The 24,031-nt window shown below is 52.0% G+C and overlaps 1 protein-coding gene across 2 annotated transcripts in view; it reads right to left on the bottom strand.

Moving 5' to 3' along the window:
* Window positions 1–13,033, bottom strand: part of HS1BP3 (HCLS1 binding protein 3) — a 34,130-nt gene extending 21,097 nt beyond the window's left edge. Inside the window, exons 1-4 of one of the 2 annotated variants that reach the window (XM_010383007.2) lie at window positions 12,910–13,033; window positions 7,338–7,503; window positions 3,051–3,258; window positions 514–730 (exon numbers count right to left, since the gene is read on the bottom strand). In XM_010383007.2, coding sequence (XP_010381309.2) covers window positions 514–730; window positions 3,051–3,258; window positions 7,338–7,503; window positions 12,910–12,941 — 623 coding nt within the window. In that variant the 5' untranslated portion in view covers window positions 12,942–13,033. Of the gene's footprint in view, window positions 1–513; window positions 731–3,050; window positions 3,259–7,337; window positions 7,504–9,291; window positions 9,314–12,909 lie in introns of those variants that run through there. The other variant, XM_030921192.1, reaches the window with a different exon arrangement.
* Between the last annotated feature and the right edge of the window lie 10,998 nt (window positions 13,034–24,031).

Below are 24,031 nucleotides of genomic sequence, written 5' to 3'. Positions count from 1 at the left end.
AGCCCATTTTAACTGAAGAAAACCGAAGAAAAGAGATTGTAAATGGCCAGAGATATATGGCTGGTGAACGGCCCTGTGTGGAGGCAGGGCCAAGGTGAATGCTCCTGCTATGCAGATGATGCAGGCCCAGAGAGCTGCAGCTACCTCTGCGAGTTCTGCAGCTGGAACGAGCACCGAGTCCTCCCACACTAGCCGGACGGGTCCGCAGCCTGCACTACTGAGCTGTCACGGGGAGCCTCTGCCAAGCCTCAGTGCAGAGCCACAAGCGGAGGACATCCTGTGACCCAGGCAGGGAGGCGATACCTAAGCCCAGCCCCAGAGACATGGACACCACCAAGGGCACACAGAGAGCTGGTTCCCCCAAGCACACCAGGCCAAGGCCTCGTGGCCCAGATCCTTGTGAGGGGGCGACCTGGGATGCTCAGGGCTTTTCTCAGATTCCAGGGAAGGGGGATGTCATCTCCAGAAAGCCTGGAATACACCAAAGGGACCCTCTCGACAACGGAGACCAACCGCATAATGCCCAGAGGGTCCAGCGCCTCCTCCTCCTCCAAGGATTCCTCAGCATCCTCGCCCTTCAGGTCCTGGATAGGAGGACCCTCTTCCGCCACTTGGTCTTGCTGCTCAAAGAAGTCGAAAGCCTCTTCATCATTCCCTGTCTGGCCGTCTGTGCCATCCAGGACACAGGAATCTCTGCTGGTGAGCCCTGCAGCCCCTGGGGATCTGGTACCTGTGGAGGAAGACAGAAAAAACGGGACCTGGTAACCACCCCAGAGCCAGGGGAGGCATCTTGCCACAGTGCACCCTCCCATGCCAGGATCTGAGGTCAAGGGCTTCCTGCAGCCTCCTGGGACCAAACTTGTCCCTCTTGGGACCTGAGCAGGAGGGAGTCTGGGTGGATAGGTGACCTCTGTTTCGGGGGCAGCCAAGTGTCTGCTGCAGCCCCTCAAGGGCTGACGGGCACCAAGGAAACCTGGAGTGAAGTGGTCACCAGTGACAGCTTCAGAGCAAGACAGGGGCAGCGGTTCCTGAACCCAAGGCCCAGAGCCTGTGTGCACAAGGATGGCCCTATCCTCCTCCTCCTGGGTGAGCGGTGGGATTAACCAGCCAGGGCACAGGGTGATTCAAAAAGAACCACTGCAGCCAGAACCATTTATAGTCGGAGGCACGGCAAGGAGCTCTGCAGATGGAGACCTGCTCCAAGAGTCTGGGCACCTGGACTGTGGACTGGATGGGTGCTCAGTGTAAGCATGTAGAAGATTCCAGAACAAACGGTGACCACTCCATTACAAACTGGCTTAGATCAGCGCTTCTCAAAGTGTGGTCTTCAGACAGAGAATGCCCCGTGTGACCACAATGAGGTAAGTACAAAAAGCGAGAGTAAGCATCCAGAAACTTCCATAGCATCCTGCCACCATCACAATACCCAAGCATGCTTTTGTATTTGTGAAAGTATCCATCTGTGACAGGCTGGGAATAAAAGAGTTAGCCCTTGCCACAGATAGTTTGAGAAGCGTGGGCTCAGACTATTCTTCTCTATCCAAGTGCTTACTGGGTAGTTTATCTTTAAAACAACTGACTTTTAATAAAATCACATTGTAGGTAAAGAACTTAGAGAGTGTCTGGCATCCAGGATGCACTGAGTGATAATGATGATATTGTATTATGTGATGCTGTTATTTTACTTGGACGAATGTGAAAAGGCCATTCAAAATCTCCTAAACCTTCAATTTCATGTCATAAGCATCTTACATTTAAACATCACAAAAGCCCTATGAGACAGATCCCAACTGTATGTCCATCTTGGAGATGAGCAAAGTGAGGCATACAGCAGCTTGTTTCTATCCTGCCTCTCCACAAGAGAGGGCCTGGGACATCCTGAGCATCTCTTCCAGCTATGGCTGAGCTGGAACCTCTCAGCACAGTCTACCCAGCCCCAGAGATAGGCAAGGAAGGAAGGGTTGTGACCTTGGAAGAAACAAGGCATAAGAGAACCCAGACCCGTGCGCGGGGCACCAACATGGCCACAGGACACCTGGGCTGTGCAGCTCGTCCAGTCCTAGGCCTGTGCATTCACCAGTTTTGCTTCTCTTCCTCACCTTTCACTTTTAAAAATTTGTTTTATTTATGGTCAACTTTCTTTTGAAAACTTTCCTTCTGTCTTGTGGAACTAGGAGATCCACAGTAGCTGGGAAAGAGTTAAGCAGACGGATGTCAAGAGGGGAGAAGTCAAGGGGTGGGAGTCCAGTACCAGCAGTGGTGAGAACCTGCCCCGCCCTGGGGGCATCTGTGAGACCAGGGCCTACTCCACGGGGGTTCTGGGTTGACAGGACTAACCGAGGAGTGGGGTAAAATGGTAGCCACCATTTACTTTGTGGTTGTCTCTGTTCTAAGCACTTTGCATGTGTTAGCTCAGTAAATTCTCATAACGACCTGTCAGCCCGGCTACTCCCACCTTACAGATGAGAAAACTGTGGAGAGAAGAGAGGGCTGGGACACCCATGGGAAAGGCCTGACGTCTCCACCACTGGGGGCAAGGGTGCTGGATCAATTCCTCAGCCTGGAGCTGTCCCCATGACTCTTTCTGTGGGGGCACAGGTGAGAGGCACATGTCCCCAGGGGCTGGTGACCAGCCTGGCTGTGAGAACACAGCTTTCCTGGGATACTGAAGGTCCCTAGGGCTGGCTGGCAGGAGGCAGAGGGGTGTGTGGGGTGTCTGTCAGGGGGTTGTATGTTGTGCATGATTGGTCAGGGGGCATCAGGCAAGCTCTAGGAATGGGGCTGGCCAGGAAGGCCATGGATGGGGGTCACACTATGGAGAATGCCCACTGTGTGAGCCCCCACCTGACACCCAGACGTTCAGGCCCTCAAGGGCAGGCCTCCTTCTGCCCATCCAGCCAAGGATGTCAGTGAGGCCACCTGCCTCACCAGCCTGGCTGAAACCTCCAGGCTGCAGAGGCAGCTGTGGACATGCTCCCACCGGGGCAGGGCAGCGGAGCCTAGTTCTGGGCGGGGGAGACCTGAGGGACATGGGGCAGAGCCTCGGGTACCTAAGAACTCTAGCAGCTCTGGGCTGCCTGCCAACTCGGCATCCTTGGAGACACAGCGCAGGATCTCATTGAACACGGCTCTCCTCTCCCGGATGTCAGACTCCCCAACAAACAGGACCTTCCTGGGGAGCGGGGGGAGGCTGGCTGCTGCATAACGACTGCTCAGTTTCTGGTAAAACTCCTCAATCTCGCTGTACTTTTTGGAGACCTGGAATGAGAGGAGCATGTGGTTTCTTAAGTGAAGAGTGGCAGGGAGTGCTCCTTTCTCACCCCGAACAGGGGTCCCTGAGGCCCAGCAGCCACCACAGGAAGCGTGCCAGGAACGCCCTTCTGCTGCCCCTCCGCTTGTCTCCCGGCCTCAGGCTCCAGTCCTTAACACTCCTGGCCAATAGCAGATCCAAACATCTTAGTGGCCCAGAGGAAACATGCAATATCGGTGCCATTCTGGGCACTGTCACAGGTCCAGGTAAAAAGATTCGATACAGGGAGCCCTGCCCGGCCTGCAGGTGATGAGGGCCACTGCGTTCTTTCCCAGCTTTCTGCGTATCAGGAGGGTGATCTCACCGGCTGGCAGGTCATCTTCCTGCAACACCGTGAATCACCTGTTCTCAGCACCGACCTCATTCTCCCGTGAACCAGTGCAGCCTTCAGCGGGCCAGCCCATACAAGCAGTGGAGACAGATATTTCCAAGGCTGGTTCTCTGCCCTGCGTCAGGCAGGACCTCTGCATGCAGGCACCCGAGTGAAACAGGCCAGGACTCTTGCTATCGTCAGAAGGTGGCCTTGAACACCATCTGACTCAGAGAGGGCAGCACTCAGCGTCCTGTGGGGCCAGCGGGTGACTCCCACCTCCTCCTCAGCCTCTCCCCACAGCTCCTGGGCAGCTAAGTCTTCGCTCCTCCACTCACGGAGCTCTTGCTGCATGTGTACTCTATACAGGACACCCCAGCAGGTTCTCGGTCTCACAGTGGTTTCAGTGCCATCACCGTGTCTGTAACCCCGTGGGTGCTCAGCAAAGTCACCTGCTGTATACACACACCATCAGTCTGGCATCTACCCTCACTCCTAGCTCCTCTGTACTTTCCCCATAGACTGGGCCTGTCTACCCTGACTGAAGTGTGGATCACTCATTCTTATGCTCCCAGGCCCGGGCTGTGCCCACTGTGTGCCACTGGAGTGCTGGTGTGCAGGGGCTGTGGGCATCTGACGCCCTCTGGCGCGGGGGGATCCCTTGGTGCAGGGTGTGTCTGGAGCACACACCCTCGGCTCCAGCACCACCACCCAGAATGCCCAGCCTGCAAAGGGTCAAGATACCAGGAGGCAGCTGAGGGGACTTCAGAACCTCCAGTGGGGAGTCATCTGGGACAGGTGCTGCTTGCTGTTGTCAGCACAAGAGCCTGGCTCCAGACTTTCCTGAAAACAGCCCTCAGGGAAAGGCACGTGGACCCCTTCGCAGAGCAATTGCTAAAATACAGGCTCCAACAGCAGCTGACTCCAGCCCTGCCCGCAGAGCAGGCCACGGTGGGGGCTGGGCGCCCCCTGCTGGCCCAACTGCTCCACTCAGGCTCAGACCACAGACCCAGCAAACCCAGGCTTTGGAAACCTCCATCTCCAGTGCACTGGCAGCGTGAGTACCGTGGAGCTGTAGGCCTGGGCTCCCACCCCACCCGGGGCCCACGTCCATCAGGGGTTCAGGCAGGATTTCTCGGGTGGGTACCTGCGCCAGCAACAACAGGAGGCCAAGTAAGAGGCCCTGAGCAGAGGAAGCTCAAGGTTGAGAACTCACATTTATCTGATGCCCCCGTGTGCCAGGCACTGCTAAGGATGGGGCAGACAGCCCCGTAACTTTAGTAAGCTTGTGGGTGTCTGCACTGCTAGCACACCCAAGAGCCTGCACAACCTCCACTGCAGTGCCCCCTCCTGGGGCCACTTTTACTCCATGGTCAGCAAATCAGTACATGTTTATATTAAAACACATATGCCCTTTTAAGTAGACACAAAATGCTCATTAATTCTTTGAGTTAAATCATGAAACATCAAAGAGACTTCAGGCTTGGGGTATGTAACTGTGGGCTCCATCCTGAGATCCCATGGGGAATAAAGGAGTTCTCTGCCCTTGCAGGCACTTTCAAATGTTTGACAAGCCCCTGCACCCACACACTCCACAGGGAGTGGGCATCACTGACTAGGAAAAAGTGGCACTAGTGTGATGCATGGAGGTGTTAAAACATCCTCACGTACATCTCACACGTAAGGCCAGCCCTCTGCACAGAACCAAGTGGGCTGGGTTGAAGCCCAAGGTTCCCAGAATGCTCCCTCCTTCATGCCCGGCGACATCAAGCTCAAATACTCTCCTCTTCTGCTCCTGTCCCTGAAAATGTGGGTGCATCGAGTCTCATCCTGGGTCAAGTCAAACTACCAGGAGCTGCAAAGCACCCTGCAAAGCAGAGCCACTCTCACAGCAATGCAGGTCCAGAATCACCCCTGACATCACACGTTGCTTCTCACCAAGTCGGCCACAGAAGCAATCAAATGAAAAACAGCATTGCTATTCTAGACGCTTCCCATGACATTGCTGAATGCCCCTTAAAATTGTGTGGCTGGGCGTGGGGGTTCATGCCTGTAATCCCAGCACTTTGGGAGGCTGAGGCAGGAGGATTGCTTGAGCCCAGTTTGAGGAGTTTGAGACCAGCCTGGACAACATAACAAGACACTATGTCTACCAAAAAATAAAAAATAAAAAACAAAAAGCTGGGCATGGTGGCGTGTGCCTGTAGTCCTAGATACTTAGGAGGCTGAGGCAGGAGGACTGCTTGAGCTTAGGAGTTCCAGGCTGCAGTGAGCTATGATCACACCACTGCACTCCAGTCTGAAGAGAGTGAGATCCTATCTCTTAAAGAAAACATTTGTGCTATAAATTTCTCTTAAAATTTAGTGTCTCTTTCAACAGGTCACCAGAAAGATGCAACTCGTTTCCCTTTTTATCTTGGCTGCTAGGAGACTCCACGCTAGCCCCGTGTCACTCCCCGCTATACTGTGGGGTCTAGTTCATTTCACCTTTGTCCTAATAATCCTGTACCTGTGTCTCTCGGTCTCTAGCTGCAGGTCCTTTTCACAAGAGGCCAAATGGTAAATAATAAGTCAATGAGTGTGTGATCTCAACCCTCTTGAAATTCTCTCCTCCCTTAGCTCCTGTGACTCCGTAGACATCCCATTCTCTCCTTTCTGCCTCAGCTACAGACTCCTCTTTCTTCCCAAGAGTCTTGAACCCCCGGTGTCCTCAGGATTTCCTTCTCAGCCCTTCTCTCTGCTTTCCACATCTGTTCTCTGAACAACTTCATCCACTCCCAGATTTTTAGTATCACCTGCAAGTTGATGACACCCTAGCCTGTATCTCAGGTCTGAGCCTGTACTGAGCTCCAGCCTCACGTATCCTTCCACAGGGCGGACACTTCACACTCCACATGCCCCCTGGATCTGCTCCTCTATCATATTCTTTATTTCAGTTGGTGGAAACAGTCAGCAAATGTGGTGCATGTTACCCTATAAACATTTTCAACTCTCCCTGTCCCTTCCATACCAAGTGCAATGGCCTGCTCCAAGCCCTTGCTTTGGGAATGACCATATTGGCCATGTATCTGGGGTCACTGACACCTGTTTTGTTCCTTCCAATCCAACGCCATGCTCACAGCAGATTGGCTGGTTAAAGGCAAAAGGGCCCATGTCACTCCTCTGCTTAAAACTCTCCTTGGCTGAAGGTTAAGTCCAGGCTCCCGCACACTCTCCACAATCTGGATCCTGCCTGTCGCTCACCTTCATCTTCCCCACTTCCTCCCAGGACCACACTCAACTGCACAGAGTTCCCCACTCAACATCCTGCTTCCAGCCTCCGTGCCTTCGCTTAGGCTGCATCATCTGCCAGGACACCCTTCTCGCCAATTCTGCTGAGCCCCACCTGCTCCTCAAAACACAGCTCAACCACCACCTCTTCCAAGAAGTTTTCCCAAGGTGAGTTAGGTGCCCCTTCTCTATACCCCCAGAGCCTCCCATGTGCTCCTGTCCCCATTTGTATCTGTCTCTTTAGAGGTCTGCCTCTCCATGGACTGAGGGCGTCTGATTCACTCTGTGTCCCTTCTGTCTAGCACGGTCTGGTACTCCAGGCCCTGAGCAAGCAACAGACAGAGAAGCACCTGCTCCAGATGCTACTTGAACCCTGGTGGGCAGGTGTGTCTGCCCGTCCGGACCCCGGGCACCCTCGAAACATCCTGGCCAGAGCCTCCGGCTCACCAAGAACTGGACGACATCCTCGGGCCTGTGCTTGGCCGACTTGAACGCAGCCAGGCGGGTCACCACCAGGATCTGGTACTCCACGTGTCCAGACATCATCTTGCCCCGCACCTCCTGGTGCTGGGGCACAGTCAGGTCGAGGCCAGTGTGGGCATTCTGAAGTCGCCTGCCAGAGAAAAAGAAGGCAGGTGGGGTTCAGGGTCAAGGCAGCAGGCTTCCTGAGCAAAGTGTGGGTAGGGCCTCCAGGTGCCTGACAGGCCTGGGTGCCAGGCGACTGCTGGCTGTCCTCAGTGGTCACTGCTCCAGGCCACTCATCCCACCACACCAGCCCCTCGTAAGACTGGCTTCCCAGGCCTTGGACCTGGTCCTGCCTTTGGGTTGCTCAGGGACAAAGGTCTGCTCCCTGCAGGAAAACGGGAAAGGATGGGGCTTGTTGAAAGGGATCGACACAAACTCTGGGCAGAGTGGGCAGAGCAGCATCCCAGTGCCTGTACTCAGACCAAGGAACATGGCTGGGGCTGCAGACACAACAAGGGACTGAAATCCCAGCTGGAGACAGGCACCTCTCTTTGGCTAATGGGCAGGAGGGCTGCTACAGGCCCCCTGGGGAGGACACGGGATGGGCACTGGAGGCAGGGCCCTTGTGACCCGTCGTGGCCCAGAGAGGCACTGACAGGCCTGTCCCTCATATGGGCAGTCGATGCTGCCCCTCGAGGTGTAGAGAGGATGCATCGGCAAAACATCACCACTCTTGGAGACTTGTAAAATGCAATTCGAATATACTGAATTGTATGACGAGCAAAGAAATGATGAGATGTTTTCCTTGAAGTGGAAAAAGTTATTAAATACATCCCTCATCCTACGTAAGGTGAGACACAGACTTGTGCAGACTAACGTCCCTCACGCAAACGCCTCTGGCAGGACATGCCAGGCACCCTCTGAGCAGCTCTGACCATCAAGGTGAGACCTCCTGTGTGCTGGGCAGGACCCTGAAAACACAGGAGGGGCTTCTGGAGCTTAACCTGTGTCTGGGGCAAGGCCCCTCCCTCTCTGGAACTATACCCCAATCCATCAAATCCCCCCTGCCTGAGCACTCCTCCCACAGAGACCCCTCACATCCCACGTTAGGCCACGTGGTCACCAGCACGACGCTGCTGTCACCAACTGGCGAGGCCTACAGTGATGCGCCTCCTATGCCGTGTGTGCTACCCAGTGACTGTGTGCTGTACACACAAGGAGTATCCTTCCGCAGTGTAGGGCACTCCAGGAAACCTGCCTTCAGGTGGTGAAAAGTGGGCGAGGGCCGAATGGGCACTGGGAGGTGCACATGTACAGCCAGCCCTCTGCCGATGGCATTGAGTTCACACGGTGTGCACTCGCAGCCTGGTGTCGCCCACGGTGTCACTGTCACCAGTGTGGAGGAGGAAGGTGAGGCTGGATGCTGAGGGGAGAGGCACTGGGCTCTAGGGCTGACTCTGTGAAGTCACTTCCACTTCCTGCAGCCCTGCGAAGGAGCTCTGCTACTCAGACCCACTTAAAAGACAGGGAAACAGACCCTAACGGGAAAGCGGCTGCCCAGGTCTCACCCCGCATGAGGTGGAGCTGCTTTCAATCCCAGACAGCTGCTCCAGAGGCCAGGTGGCCTCTTATGGGGCAGGCATGAGAAAGGGGGCAGGCATGAGAAAGAAGCCAGGCACCATTTCTTTAGGATCATGATGAAAACAAGGACAAGAAGGGCGGTGCCTGAGCTGGGGGGAGGTCCTCTCAGGGGTAGGAAGGGGATGGAGCAGATCCAGATTGGCATCTCCCACCATCCAGCTCCCTCACAGCACCCCACATCCAATGGTTCTCTGACCACGCCAGAACTCACAATCCATAACCCCAACCCTTTTCCAGGGTCCCATTCCATTGCTGGAATCCCTCTGCCTTAGGCCCAGCTCCCCTGACTTCTTACCCAGGGCTGAGCTGGCCTGGTCAAAGCCCACTTCTCCAGTTCTCTGCTTCCTTCACCCTGTGCCCAGGTGGCTCAACGTGACTGGGGACAGACATGGTGCAAACATGCAGTCTGTTCCCATTGAAATTCACAGCTGCAGACTTGAAGGCACAGCACCGCACCAGGCTTGGCAACTCTACCTTGCCCTAGATGTGGGGTTCTCAAAGTGTGGTCCCCGGATCAGGATCAACATCGCCTAGGAACTTATAAGAAAGGCATGTTCAGGCCTAGGGTGGCCAGCAATCTTGTTTTCTTAGTAAGCCCTCCAGCGACTCTGATGCACCTGGGCCTACTCCATCACCCTCCCACTTCCCTGAACCCATAGGAAAACTTTCTCTGCAGGGCCAGGTAGTAAATATTTCAGACTATGCAGGGTATCTGGTCTCTGCTGCAGCTGCTACGGAGAGTACATAAACAAATGGGGGTGTGGTGGGCAGGATGTACCCTACACCAAGCTTCTCCAACTGTAATGTGTGTGCAACCCCCTGAGGATCCTGTTAATATGCAGATTCTGGTTCTGCAGGCCCGGGGTGGGCCTGAGAGTCGCCATCTCTAGTAAATTCCCAAGTGATGTGGACACTGTTGTGTGCTGCTCCAGAGACCATCAGAGAATATCCTGGGCTTCACTGTCACATCTGCCCATCAGCCTGCAGCTGCTCCCTGATAGCTGCCCTCTCCTGGGACTGTAGACAAACTGGCTGGCTGCTCCTAAGGCCAATCTTCTACAAGGGCAGCGGCTCCGAGCCCCTCCCACCTACTCAAGGACATAGCTGCTGCAGCTCACCCCTCTTTTCCGCACCATCGATTTTCCTTCCTTACTGGCCCACGCTCGTTAGCATGCAACCACGCTCTGACCGCTCATGTAACAAAAGCTGTGCTTTGACCTGACATTCCCCTTGGTCCATTTCCCTCCTGCCCTTTCCAGCAGAACTTCTCAACAGAGGGCCCCATATTCATGGGTTCCTCTCCTCCTGTTTGATCTTGAACCTGTTCCAGCCAGACTTTGGTCCTCATCATGCAACAAACTGCCCACGTCCAGGTCACCTGTGACCTCCCTGTTGTTAAATCCAAAGGTGAGTCCTCTTTTCTCCTCTGGTCTCACTTGTCAGCAGCAGTGGGCACAGTCAGCCGCTCCCTCCTTCAAGCTCTGCCTTCACTGGCGGCTGGAGCGCCCCTTCCCTCTTGCTTCTTCTCTGCCCGCCCTGGCCACTCTTGCTCAAACAGGAGGAGAGGAACTGCTTTGGATGGTTTCCCTTGATGGCATCCAGAGCACCCTCCTTAGATCTTCTTCCTCTCGCTGTACCCCTCCCCAGGTGATCTCATCCGGGCTCCAGGCTTTAAATACCGTTTCCGAGCCAATGGCTCCCCAACTCCCATCTTTAGCCCCCTCTCCCCTCACAGCCAGCCCCCTTCCAGCTACCTGCCTGACATCCCCACTGGGCTGTCAACGAGCTTCTCAAACTCACCTGTCTACACCAACGCTGCTCCCACCTCTCCCCAAGCCTGCTAAATGGCAACCTTGTTCTTTCAGCATCTTAGGCTGAGAGACTTGCTGTTAGTCTTGACTTCTCTTTCGTGTTCTCATATCCAAGCAACAGCAAACCTGAAAGCTCAATCTTCAAAATATATCCACAACCCAAACATTTCTCACCCTCATGGCCACCATCACCCTGGGCCAAGCTACCACTGGCTCTACGTGGAATCCTGCAAGCAATCCTGCTCAGCATAGCAGTCAAAGGATCTCTGTAAACCATAAGTTGGGTCCTATTGCACTTGAAATAAAACCTGATGGCCCCTCCACAGCCTTCAAGCCCTTTCCTGATCATCCCTCACTCCCAAGCTTGCCTCTTCACCCCATCACCTAACACTCTCCCTGGGCTCACTCCACTCCAGCCATACCAGCCTCGGGATCCTGCTGTCCTGTCCTCCGAGTACACACTTTTCCAAGATTTCTTTTTCATGGCTCTCTCCCTCAGGGAGCTTGTCAGGGATCCGCCCAGGGGCCACTCCATCAGAAAGACGCCCCTTGACCACACCATAAAAAACAGCATGCGTGCCTCCTACCACTCTGTTGCCCCCACTGTTTTGTTTTCCTTCGTAACATGTATCATCCCTGACATGTAGATTTGCCTACTGTGCCTGTGCCCCCATTAAAGCTCTATGAGAGGGACTTGTTTGTCTCCTAGAACTTGGGCCAGTACCCGGTACAGAGGAGGCTCTCAATAAACACCTGCTGGTTGAATTCAAGCTTGAGTGCATGTGGCAATGACAGGTGGGAGGAGGCCGCACTGGAAAGAGGAGCTGGGGTGTGACTGGGAAGGGCCGGCCTTGCTGCTGGGCTAAGGCGTTTGAACTCACCCTGCAGGCAAAATCTTTGGGTGTGCTGGTGCCCTCAGCAAGAAATGAGCACGACTCATGTGGCCTTACCACCGCCAGCGCCCCCACGCCTGTTAACAAGATACGTCCAGGCTGTGCAGCTGGGCAGGGAGGGAAGCCACCCACCCCTTCCCAAGCACCCAACACCAAAGTCATACCCCATCCATCTGCACATGGCCGAGGGGCCTATACTACTGACGTTGCCCATGCCTGCCAATCTCAAACCTCCAATTCACAAAAAAGGAAACTGAGGCTTGGTGAGAGGAAGTGACGTAAGTGGCAGTAGGGCAACCTCTTCTGCCCGTGAAGATACATCTGTAACCACACTTGATCATGCAAGACCAAGCAGGCTTCGACATCAGGGTTTACAAAAGAAGGAATTCCTGATTACAACTGGAAGATCAACAGTTGGCTGGGTAACACGTTCATTTATGTCATAAATTGGCATCTTAGCCTAAGACTTTGTGTAGGGAGAGCAAGGGTGAAGTGTATGAAAATATTTGAAGTAAGTCACTTTACAGCCTTTTAAAGGCGGAAAGAAGTAAAAGCACGTGCCTCCCAACCTTGCCAGGATCCATCTCGGGCTGGGTCCTTCAGGCCTCGATCAGGACCAACCCACTCTGCATCCTCGGCCTGGACCCCTCCGAGGCCTTTGCTGTAACTTGTGCTCTCCTGAGCTGCCTCGCAAGCAGCGACCACCTCTCCCTGGTCTCTCATCAAAGTCATCCTCCCAGAAACCGGGTTCCTGACCTGTACTGTGTTCCCATGGCAACCTGAGCTTACAACCCGCTGCTGGCATCACCCCCTCTCCACCGCAGCCCCCTGCAGGGCGAGCCTGTCTGATTCACCCCGTTACCCAGTGCCCAGCACCGGGCCTGGGACGCAGGGAGCGCTGAAAGGAGCCCAAAAGAGAAGAACCCAAGCCGATAGGAAAGGAGAGCACTGAGCCAGTCAGTCCCAGGCCTCCCGCAGTCTTTGGCGAGTTCTCTACCCTCTAGAGGGCCTCAGTTTCCTCATCCGTAAATCGGGGGCGCCACCTCTCCAGCAGGGCGGTGCAGGGGCCCAGCCGGGATAAGCCACCGAGGGCGCTGGGGAGACCTGCAACGGGTCCCGGGCCTGGGAGGCGGCCGCCTCCCCATGCCTCTCCGCCCGGGCGCCCCGGACTGCGAGCTGCGTGGCGTGGGGCACGGGGGTCTGGCTCACCTGGAGGTGACGAGCACTGCCGGGGAATGCATGACGGCAGCGGGGGCTCAGGGCGGGGCGCGCAGTCACGGGACCCGGCGGTACCCGCGTCACCGCGTCCCCGCCCCGCCTCCCGCCGCCCTGGCCCGCCCCCCGGCGGCCGCGGCCGCGCAGTTCGCGCCTGTGGCCAGAGGCGGGAGCGCGGCGGGGCGGGAGCGCGGCGGGGCGGGAGCGCGGCGGGGCGGGAGCGCGGCGGGGCGGGAGCGCGGCGGGGCGGGAGCGCGGCGGGGCGGGAGCGCGGCGGGGCGGGAGCGCGGCGGGGCGGGAGCGCGGCGGGGCGGGAGCGCGGGCGGGTCCTGCACTGTCGCGGTCGGTCTGCGCAGTTCGGAGTTTCCAGAGTCCCCGGGCTGAGCCGCTCCCGCCGCAACCACCTAGAAGAAGCCTAGCCTGGCCCTGGCACGCGGTGAACCTTAATCGGTGTGTCTGTTTTGGGCTAAAGTTTAGCCGCTAGAGAGACGGGGCTCTGCCTCTGCTATTTCCGCCGCCGGTCCCCTCTCCCCAAATAACGTTTCATTCAACCGATAGGTCAACAAATATTTCCCAAGCCGGGGCTCTGTCCAGGCCTCGTGGGGTCTTCTTCAAGCTGCACAGTGGACGCCACGCAGCAGCCCAGTACCCCTTGAGCTTGCTGCCTCCAGCTAGCTTTCCTCTGTCCTTCCTACTGCCTGCCGGCTCCATAAATGAGGGGCACTCTCCCGACAGAGGATCTTCAGAGAGCCACCCTCTGCTGCCTGGCAGAGCCCTGGTGGAGGCCTCCCGGGGCCAGGCCTGTCTGGGATGGCTGCACTTGGGTTCCCAGCTGGAGCAGGGCAATGGGGTCCAGGAGCCAGTTCCCCTCAGAAGGGGAACGTACAGACATGCAGACCCTAACAGACCCTCTCATCTTAGATTCACCTCTCCGTGGTGTGAGAAACAAGAGATCATATCACCTGCCAGCGTAGCCCAGGGAATGAAAAGCTGAGTCTGCAAACAGGGCCAGCAGAAGGTGCAAACTGCTGCCCCTATTCTGTTACTGTCTCCACCCAGAGCCCCAGTGACAAAAAGCAAGAGAAGCTGAGCTTAACCATACCAGAATTCACGGCAGGGCGATGTCAGCCCTGTTTCCTGAGCCTGTCGACCACTGCCACCAGCATCACCACCATCTACCTGTAGTTACAGATTTTAGTGAAGAGATCCTACAGATTTTGAAAAATGACTTTCCCCAGTGTATCTCTTGAATAAATATGGATATTCCTGTGCCTTATTATTTGTTTCAAATTTGTTTATAGGCAAGATGAGCAATCATGAATGAAGTATGACAATGAATGAAAGTTCTGAGGGAGACCCTTGAAGGCTACAGCGAAGAGCTGGGATGATGGCGGGAACCCCTGTCTGCTCTGCTGCTCATCGGCCTGTCTGTCTGCAGGGCAGTGTTCAGAGCTGCAAACGGTCCTCCATGTTTTGTTTAAATTGGCATGCCCCACTTTAGAGAAAGGGAGTTCAGAGTCTGGACAGAAAACAGTAAAGGCTTCAGCATTCCAGGAGTCTGAGTGTAGTGCCAGGCAGTCGAGCAGTCACCATTGCACTTACGTTTATCCAGCAGACAGAAACACTGTGAATAAGACACTTTAGCTGCCTTCAATGGACTTCCTTGCCTTTCTATGTGGGGAGCAGGTGGGGGTCTGGAAAGGCTTTCTGAAGGAGCCAAAGTCCAAGGTAAAACCTGAAGAGATATGGATAGAATAGAATAGAAGGAATGTCACATGCAAAGCCCTAGAGACAGGATAGGAACACCAGGGAACAGGGGAAGAGGCCAGCAGGAGCCAGGGTGTGGACAGCCTAGTGCACCAAGGCCAGGGCTTTGCCTGATCCTGAGGCCAACACAGCGCCATCAGAGGGTCAGGGACATAGGAGTGACCAGGCCAGCTAGGCCGTAGGCAGGGGTTCGGAGCATGCTGAAGGTATGAAGATGTGCTGGACTGCAGAACAATCCAGACAGGAGACAATGATCCCATGAACTAGGGTGATGGCCACCCAGGTGGAGAAGAGGGGACAGGTGAGAGGACCTTAGCAGAAGGAGTTGGTCAAGACTCGGGAATCCAATGGTTGAGGGCGGTAAGAGATAAGATGCCACTGTGGTTTGGCTCTTGTGAGTGGCTGGACATTGGTATCATTCTCTGTGGCAGGGCACCTGGAGAAGGAGCATATTTTTGGTGGGATGATGGGTTTTGTTTCAGACAGGGAGTGTTTGAAGGGCTGGGCCTATTGATACAATTGGATCGATGGCCCTGGGCCTCAGGAAGCCGACCTGGACTGGAGACTGACATAGGAGTCATAGGTAGAAAGTTGCTCTTGAGCCTGAGAGTTGGGGTGAGCCCACAGAGGAGGGTCTACGATCCAGAGATATGCAGCGGGGGGTGGGGTGGGTGCAGAGAAGGGGACTCCCCATCATTGTGAGAGCTGGTAGCATTTCTGTCACCAATGCCTTGTAAGCAAATGAGAGGGCCTCACCCATGCCCCTGGGGTTGCTAAGTATGCACCTCAGGAAGACTTGGCCCACCTGTCAAGAATGCAACTGGTTTCCCATGAAAGAACGACCCCATCCCCGACAGCAATCCCATTTTCTGCCTCTGTGGGTCCCACGTGCCCCTCTATGGCTCCAGCACATAATTGTATACAATGCAAGGAATGTGGGATCTAAATCTGATATTTTCTGCTTCCTGTTTAATTCAAGGAGCCCCTTCCATGGCTGAAGCTACGGTAACACAAACCACATTGCAAAGGATTTTCTATTTCTCTCTTTCCTACTGCCCTGGGAGGAACACTCCAGGTCTGAGTCTCCACCCAGGAAGTCGCTGGGCCTTGGGACACTGCAGACACCCACAGCCTGCAGGGGGCGCTCTGAACTCTGGCTGAGCCACTCACCAACATTTCCCATGGTGGCTCGGGTCTTCTGGGACCTTATAATTTGTCTCTGTTCCCTAATGTGATACTTTAGAGCTTCAGGGTCTGGACACCTCCACATGGAGCAGGGCCACCACCTTGCTTGTCACTTAGCAAACACTCACGGGTACAGCTCTAGGCCTGTTACCTCCCCAGGCTTCAGGGCTGCAGAGCCTTATCTGTGGGGCTCACAGACCACTGCAGGGGCTCACAGGCTACTCTAGGACAGCTGGAGATTTCAACAAGGATGCACGCCTAGGGTACTATGGTGCACAGAGGAGGGCATATAACTAACTCAGCCAGGGGTTGGGCATACAAAGAAGTCTACCAGGAGGTGATGGCAGACCTGGGTCGTAAAAAGTAGGTATTATTTTTTTGAGACTTGATTTTCTCACTGGTGAAATGGACATAACAGAAACCTTTAAATCATAACCTTGCTTTGAATTACATGAGGTAAAATGAGACTGAAACAAGATGAAATATATGGCAGGCATTGGAGATGAGCTAACCTGAAGCCATTCACAACCCCCTTCTTCCTGATGTTTATTACCGTAGAGGCTGGAGAAGTAAAACACACATGTCCCATTTCAGTTACAAGGGGCCATGTGACATAACTGACCACATATACTTAAGTTCATACAGGGATACAGTGCTGGAAACACAGCAGCCATCATGGGAGCAGGAGGCACAGACATGAGCCTGGAGTCTACCATGTTAAGGACGAACAAGCCTGGGGAGCTGATGGCATATGAACTTGCATACCAGTCCTGGACTTTTTCTACAAAGTTCTCCTTGCACAAATGCCTAAACCACTCTAAGTGGGGGTTTTCTGCAGTGGATTTCCTGGTGGTATAGTTGTAAAGTACTTATATAATGCCTGATATATAAACTGCTCCATAGGAGATGCAGGGATGACTGAGGAGGAGGAAGAAAAGAGGTAAAGTGTATACTAGGAAGCACACTCAAAGGCAGCGTGTCTTTTTTTTTTTTTTTTTTTGACAGGGTCTCACTCTGTTGCAGTGGCATGATCACGGCTCACTGTAGCCTCAACCTCCTTGGGATCAGGTGATCCTCCCACCTCAACCTTCCAAGTAGCTGGGATCACAGGCGTGTGCCACCGTTCCCAGCTAAGTTTTGTGTTTTTTGTAGAAACGAGGTTCCCCTATGTTGCCCAGACTGTCCTTGAACTCCTGGGCTCAAGCAATCCACCCGCCTGAGCCTCCCAAAGTGCTGGGATTACAGGCGTGAGCCACTGTGCTCAGCCTAGTATGTCTTGATAGAACCAGAGCATATTTGAGTTGCTGGTGAGAAGAACATGTGGAGGGATTGCTGAGGGAGGAGGCAGCAGAGGCCGGGAGGAGCCTGTGTTCCCGCAGCATAGAGGGCCTTGTGTGCTATGCAAAGGAGCTCACGTCTTATCCTGAAGAAGGAGGGAGTGGGCTCATAGAACAAAAGGAAAAGAGTGTTTCAAGAAGAGACCGGGGTGTAATCAGCAATGCCAAACACTGCTGAACATCCAGGAAGATAAGGAGGTGTTCAAGAAAAACAAACAAACAAAACCCCACAGAACTAAAGCAGATTTTATTTGGAACCACTGAAATAGGGGTAAGAGACCCCAATATAGAACTGGGCTAAATTCCGAATGCAACATGAGACAGTAGGAATTTATAGCCAAGGAACAGGGTGGGAGTGGTGGCTGGAACATTACTAAGAGGAGGATGGGGGACTCTGGCTATGCTGACCTAACAGGATTCTTGCTGAAGATGGGCAGGATGGTCAGACATCACCTGGGGATGGTGGAGGAGGAGGAACCCAGTTGGATATCGAGGGTGATCAGATAGGCAGAGTGAGAGGATGTTGGTAACCTGACTTAACCAGGTTCTTCCTAAAAGTGGATTTTACAAGGAAGTGCATGCATAGGTCTAAGAGAAAGTTCAGGAGCTTAAAGCTCAGTTTGGTCAAGAAGAGAATCTTTGTAGAGAGAAAAGTCTTCTCTGGCTTCGAGGAGGGCAGGGTCCCAGTGGGTGGAGAAGGGGACAGGAGGTGGGAAGGGGAGAAGGGAGTGGGGACCCCTCTTCCAGAGGGGGGCATGCAGATGATTTTTAGAAGCGTTCTATAGAAATAATTCATGCTCATGGTAGAAAAGCTGGAAAATAGGGATAGTAAGATAAAAAAGTAAAAATCACCTCTCATTCTATACCAGATATAACAATTGTGCTAATTTTTTGTTCCTTCTCTCCTGACATTTTTTTCTATGCCTATACTTAAGTCTTTTCTTGTAAATAGTACAGAATCTTAATGGATATATTATTTTGTAACTTGCTTTTTTATTTACCATCCTGTAAACATCTTTCCATGTAAAACTACCTCCAAAACCATAATTTTAAATGGCTCCTTAGAACAGCATATGCAGATGGAGAATAACTGACTTCTCTGGTCCTTAAGCTCCGTACATGTGATGGAAAGCTGGTGCGTGGGAGGAGTACTGAGCAGGGTGGATGATCTTTGAAGTGCTAGCTGGTGTTTAGGCCGGATCCCTAGGAAGAAGGCTTGGGAGAAAAGTGCTTTTTTGGGAAACTTGTTTCTTGAATCCTTCACTGTGCATTGTTATGTTGAACAGCAGAGGAGATTGGAAGATTGGGAGAAATGAGACAGAGCTTCATTGCTTTGCATTATAAAGGAATTTGGGAGGCATTGTCTGCCTGCAGCTCCTGAGCTCTGGGAGGTGGTTGGGCTAATGGAGGGTGCACAGGGTCCAGCCACCTGGAGGAGGCCCAGGGCAGGCCAGCTAAGGCTGCAGACCTTGGTGGGTGGCATGGTGGCATTTAGTGGCTCCCCTGAGTCCTGTTCTGCTCTGTCCAAGACACCCCACCTCAAACTGTCAGGGCCTGATCTCGGGGAAATGGTATCTAGTACTCAGTGCACCACAGTCCTGGAAGTGCCTAGTCCACAGGAGTCAGGAAGCTTGGACTGACTATGCAAGCGAGGCTGCGGGATCCTCAGGAATCTTTGCCTGAGGCACAGCAAATCCAGCTATTTTGTTTAGATACTGTAGAAAGCCCCAGAACTCGGAAGCACAGAGACTTGATGCATTAGATGGGTTTACATCTGCACTCTTCTAAACTGTGCTCAGGAAAGCTTAATCAGGCACATCTTCCCCAACCCTCACCAGCCCCGATTCATTTTCTTACATCCTCTCATGTGTGAGAAGTGAAAATGCTCTTTCTTGTTTAAGTACATTTATATGATTACGGGTGAGGTTGAGCATCTTTCACCTATTTATTAGTCTCCTGTTTCTTTGTGACTGTCCTGTGTGTTTCCTTTGCACATGAGAAAAAACTCACTCCATTTGTCTTTTTCTTGTAGATTTGTAAGAACGCTTTACATATTAAAGATACTAACCCTTTGTGATAAATGGTGTCCCATTTGTCTTTTAACTAATTTTCCCCTAAGTTATTATTTTGAGAATGTTTCAAAGGCGCAGAAATGTTGAAGGGTTAATAACCACATCTGCGACCCCTTTCCCTAGTCTCACAGGTGGGATTCTGGCTCAGCTGGAGACTGGTGATGGGCAGGAAATTTTTTAGGCATTACCTGGGCAGAGAGTGCTGACTTGGGATGCAATCTGCAATCATGGCAGAGGCCCCAGCCCTTTGCAGGGGGAGCTCTGGAGCTGGCATGGCCCTGCCAAGTCGTCCTGAATTGGCAGGAGGTGGGGGTGAGCCTTTTACACTCCACATTGACCAGTCACTGGATGTAGGCTACCTGACCTTGGGTGCTACACCTCCCTATCTTCAGAGAGGGTAAGCAGGGCTGCAGGCTGCCAGCTTTCTCGCAGCTGCAGAGTAAGTAAGCACTTAGTCCCTGAGCATCCCACCCTCAACCCCAGAGGGCAGCTGGGCTGTACACCACAGATGCCCTGCACAGCTGTGAACATTCTGCCACCTTTGTTTTACCCTCTCTCTCTTTCTGTTTCTGTGTTTTTTCCTTGAAACATTTAAGAGTTAGTTGTAGATATCATGACCCTTCATTCTGAATACTTCAGCATGTACCTCCTTCGAATGAGAGCATTCTCCTACTGTATTAGTTCGTTTCACACTGCTATAAAGACGTACCCAAGACTAAGTAATTTATAAAGGAAAGAGGTTTAATTGACTCACAGTTCAGAATGGCTGGGGAGGCCTCAGGGAACTTACAATCATGGCAGAAGGTGAAAGGGAAGCAAGGAACCTTTTTCACAAGGCAGCAGGAAGAAGTGCCAAGAGAAGGGGGAAAAGTCCCTTACAAAAACATCAGATCTCATGAGAACTCACTCATTATCACGAGAACAGCATGGGAAAAACTGTCTCATGATTCAGTTACCTCGACCTGGTGTCTCCCTTGACATGTGGGAATGATGAGGATTACAATTCAAGATGAGATTTGGGTGGGGACACAAAGCCTAACCATATCACCTCCATAACCACAATGCAATGATCATGCTCAGGAAAGTTGACATTGATACAACAGTCTAATATACCATCTGTGTTCCAATTTCTCCATTCGTCCAAACAATGTCTTTACTAACAACTGCTCCCCATACCTTTCCATCCCTACATCCCACCCCCAATGAAGACTCTAACTGAAAATCCTGCATTGCATTTAATTATCACATTCTTTTAGTCTTCTTTACTCTAAAATGGGCTTTTTCATCTTTCCTGACATTGACATTTTTGAAGAGTTTAGGTCAGTGGTTCAGAATATGCCTCTGTTTGGATTTGTCTAATTGTTTCTCACGGTTACACGCAGATGAACCTTCGGCGCCACACTGAGGAATCACTTTCAAGAGCACGTGATGCCAATTTCCCCCATGATTAGTGATGTTAAGTTTGATTATTTGATTAAGGTCAATTCTGTTTTTAGAATTTTCTTACAAGCATGTTTTAAGATTTTTATGAAGTTCCAACCATCGACATAATTTTTGCTGGTTTCTACAATGAACTCATACTTTGAAAAGTATCCCTTACACAGACCGTATAAATATTTACATATTTTCTCCAAATATGCTTATAATAGTTTCATTTTCTACAATAAAATCTTTGATTCACTAGGAATTCATTTTGGTTTATGTCACAAGAGTCCATTCCCCCCTCTAAATACTTAATTGAACATCTAGTGTCATTCGCTGGTAACTTTTATTAAACAATTCATCCTTTTCCCTCACTGGAATTGTCACTATTTTTCTACATATTTTCAAACATTGTTATTTGTTTCTGGATTCTGTTCTGTTCCCATGATCTGTCAATCCTCCTTCCAGTGCTATATGGAAATTGGTTTATTTTGATATCTGATAATGAAGATCTCCAAGGAGGATTTATTGTTTTACGATGTGAAATGTGAGTAAAAGCAGAAAGAAGAAAGAGAGAGTCCCAAGGAGGTTTGAGGGCTGGGGTGGCAGGGCGGTGACAGGTAGACAGAAACACATCCATCTGTCCATCCGATTGCCTTTGGCTTGGGTGTGAACAACTGATAATCAGCCCTTTGCCCCACCTCTCTACTCTGCCCACCCTGTATTTCAGCGTAATATACCATGGCGTCTTTCCAAGTCATGCATGTGGATCTAACTCAGTCTCACACTGGGGGAATCATAATTCACTGTAAGGGTGTGTTATAATTTTGTCCTTACTAGATTAAGTATCATCTATTCCACTTTTCATTATTACCTCAGTTTTAAACCTTGTATGTTTATCTTCACGTGTGCAAGTATAGCTATAAATGAAACCAAATTTCTCCAAGTGAAAAGTGAAAGTGTTGAATCAAAACATTTCCTTCTTTAAAATGTTGATGCTAACAGTTCTTGAAAAAAAATTTTTTTTAAAAAATTTATATAGCCTGTACTTCATGACCCATGTTCTTGAAAAATCTCTACAAACTTACATTCCTGCAAAGGTATATGTAGGTGTGCCCACTTGCCCATCCTTTCGCCAATAACGGGTTTTATATTTTTCAGTTTTGCTAGCTTTAGAGAGGAAAAAAGTGCTATCTCATTATTCTTTTAATTTTGCAGTGATTTGCTAACGACTTTTTGGATGTTGATTCTGTAACCCAATGTTTTTGCTAACTTCCAGATTTGTGTCCCCAGCAATGAGGAGAAGCATTTTGATTAGCATCCTCTAGCTCCTCATTCAAGCCAGGAAGGAAGTCTTGGAGGACAAAACCTAGGTGGGCTCTGTTTTAGTTGCGCTAAATTAACACATTATTAAGGATGGATCTGCTACCTAGTGAGGGTGAGAGGGCACATGGGGGAGTCATAGCCTAGGGCCAGGTCCCCAGTTTTGTAGGTGCCCCCTTCTTTGCAGGGCAGCCTCAGAGACTGCCTCCTGCAGACAAATCTCACAGACACCTTTGCTATGTGGACCAGAAGAGCTGAGCTAGCCAATCCCCAGACACCAGGATCCGGTCAGCCCTGTGATCTTCCTGGCTAACACTCTGTTTCAGGAACCAGGGGATCACTTGTTCCCAATATTCTCATCCTCAGGGGTGGCTGCAAGCTCTCACGTCCTAGACCGTGGACACATCTTCTGGTTCCTCCAACTGTGTTCCTGTCAGCTCCTCTCTTCCCAGGCTGCAGATAATTTGCTTCCCCTAATCATTGTGGGCCTAGAACAGAAACCCTGGGCTCTATCTAAGCAAGACTGGAGGGCTGGGCATTCCAAATTATTGCACAAAGAGTCAGCAGCTTTTATTCCAAAAGTAGTTTTCTGTTTGTTTGTTTTGTTTTTGTTTTTGTTTTTTTAATCTCATGTGTCCACAAAGGTCTCCAAGAAAACCTACTGGACACACAACTGCAGAACATTCAGAATACTGAAATCCACGGTGAGCAAGTCACAGAGGGGAAATGCTGCCAAGACAGTGGCCACACCCAGGAGACTGAATGGACAAGCTAGATGAACCGGCCTTCCAACTGGTTAAACCAGGACTTACCCAGATAGCACAAAATGCCATTTTTTTTTTTTTTTTACTGAGGCAGCACTGGGGTAAGGACTTTCCCTACTTGATTTAATCTACTCTTTGGCACACCCCTTATAAGTAGGCAACTCTGTCCCTATTTAAAGACAAGGAGACAGAAGATGACAGAGATTAATTTAATTAGGGTCACAAAGCTTGAACACAGCAAAAGTGGATTGGAAGCCAGGTCTTTACCATGACCCTATACTGTAGTCTTTTTCCTGAGTCAATGGAAGCGTATGGTCCTTGCCACTCATCCCCCAGGACACCTTACAGCCCCAGGCAAGCTTGTTCACCTGCAGAGGCCCAGAGCACTGGTTCCTGAGCCTCCTCCCAGTAGGCAGGAAGTTCCTCAGCACTGCACTGCTGTTACAACAAGTGACCAGCAGATGGCAGTGTCCACCAGCCCTCCCTGATTTATCAGTCCCAAACCCAAAGGGCTTTGAGATGTCCCTTTTGGAAGGCTTCTGGGAAAGAAGCTACCTTTCTCCCTTCTTCTCTGTTGCCTCTCCTCCCCCTCCCGGTGGCCTGGGGCACAGGGGCAGGCCACGCCCAGCGGCCTGGGGCCAGAGCTGTGGTTGACCCCAGTGTGGATGCCAGAGCTGTTGCTCTGAGTAACCTGGGGCCGGGTAGCACCAGTTGAGCCTGGGAAATTCCTCTAGCTTCAGGAAGCCCAGCCCTGGGCATCCTACAGGGCTGAGCCAGAGCCTGTTGGAATCTTCCCACCTCGCTGTCCCAGGTCTTTCTATAGGAGACATTTGCAGCAGATCTCTGGACTGAGAGGAGTCCAGCATCACCAGACCCAGAGAAGGTAGATGGCTCTGCAGGCTGTTGTCATCAACTTTTGTCCTTTGCCTTCCCTGGGAGACCTAACCCAGGGCCCTATCTCCTCACCTGCAACCTTTTCTCCAGCTGTGAGTCAAAAGGCCCAGAGGCTATGGTGGGTCCAGACAGAGGACAGGCCCCTGGCTGGGTCCCAGGCAGTGGACCCATCTCACACTCTCCCTGTCTTTCACTGCAAATCCAGTGGACGTCTGATTGTCAGCCTCACTGCACATCTGGGGTCTAAAGCCAGGAAGGGCAAGGAACTTGCAGTCCAAGGTTATAGGCACGATTTGAATTGAGATCTCTTGACTCTCAGGATTATCAGTTTTATATTCCAAATTAGTGTACC

Source organism: Rhinopithecus roxellana, chromosome 17 (genome assembly GCF_007565055.1).
Source record: "Rhinopithecus roxellana isolate Shanxi Qingling chromosome 17, ASM756505v1, whole genome shotgun sequence".
NCBI lineage: Eukaryota > Metazoa > Chordata > Mammalia > Primates > Cercopithecidae > Rhinopithecus > Rhinopithecus roxellana.
Note: the sequence above shows the minus strand (reverse complement) of the source record. Positions and strands in the feature narration are given on the sequence as shown.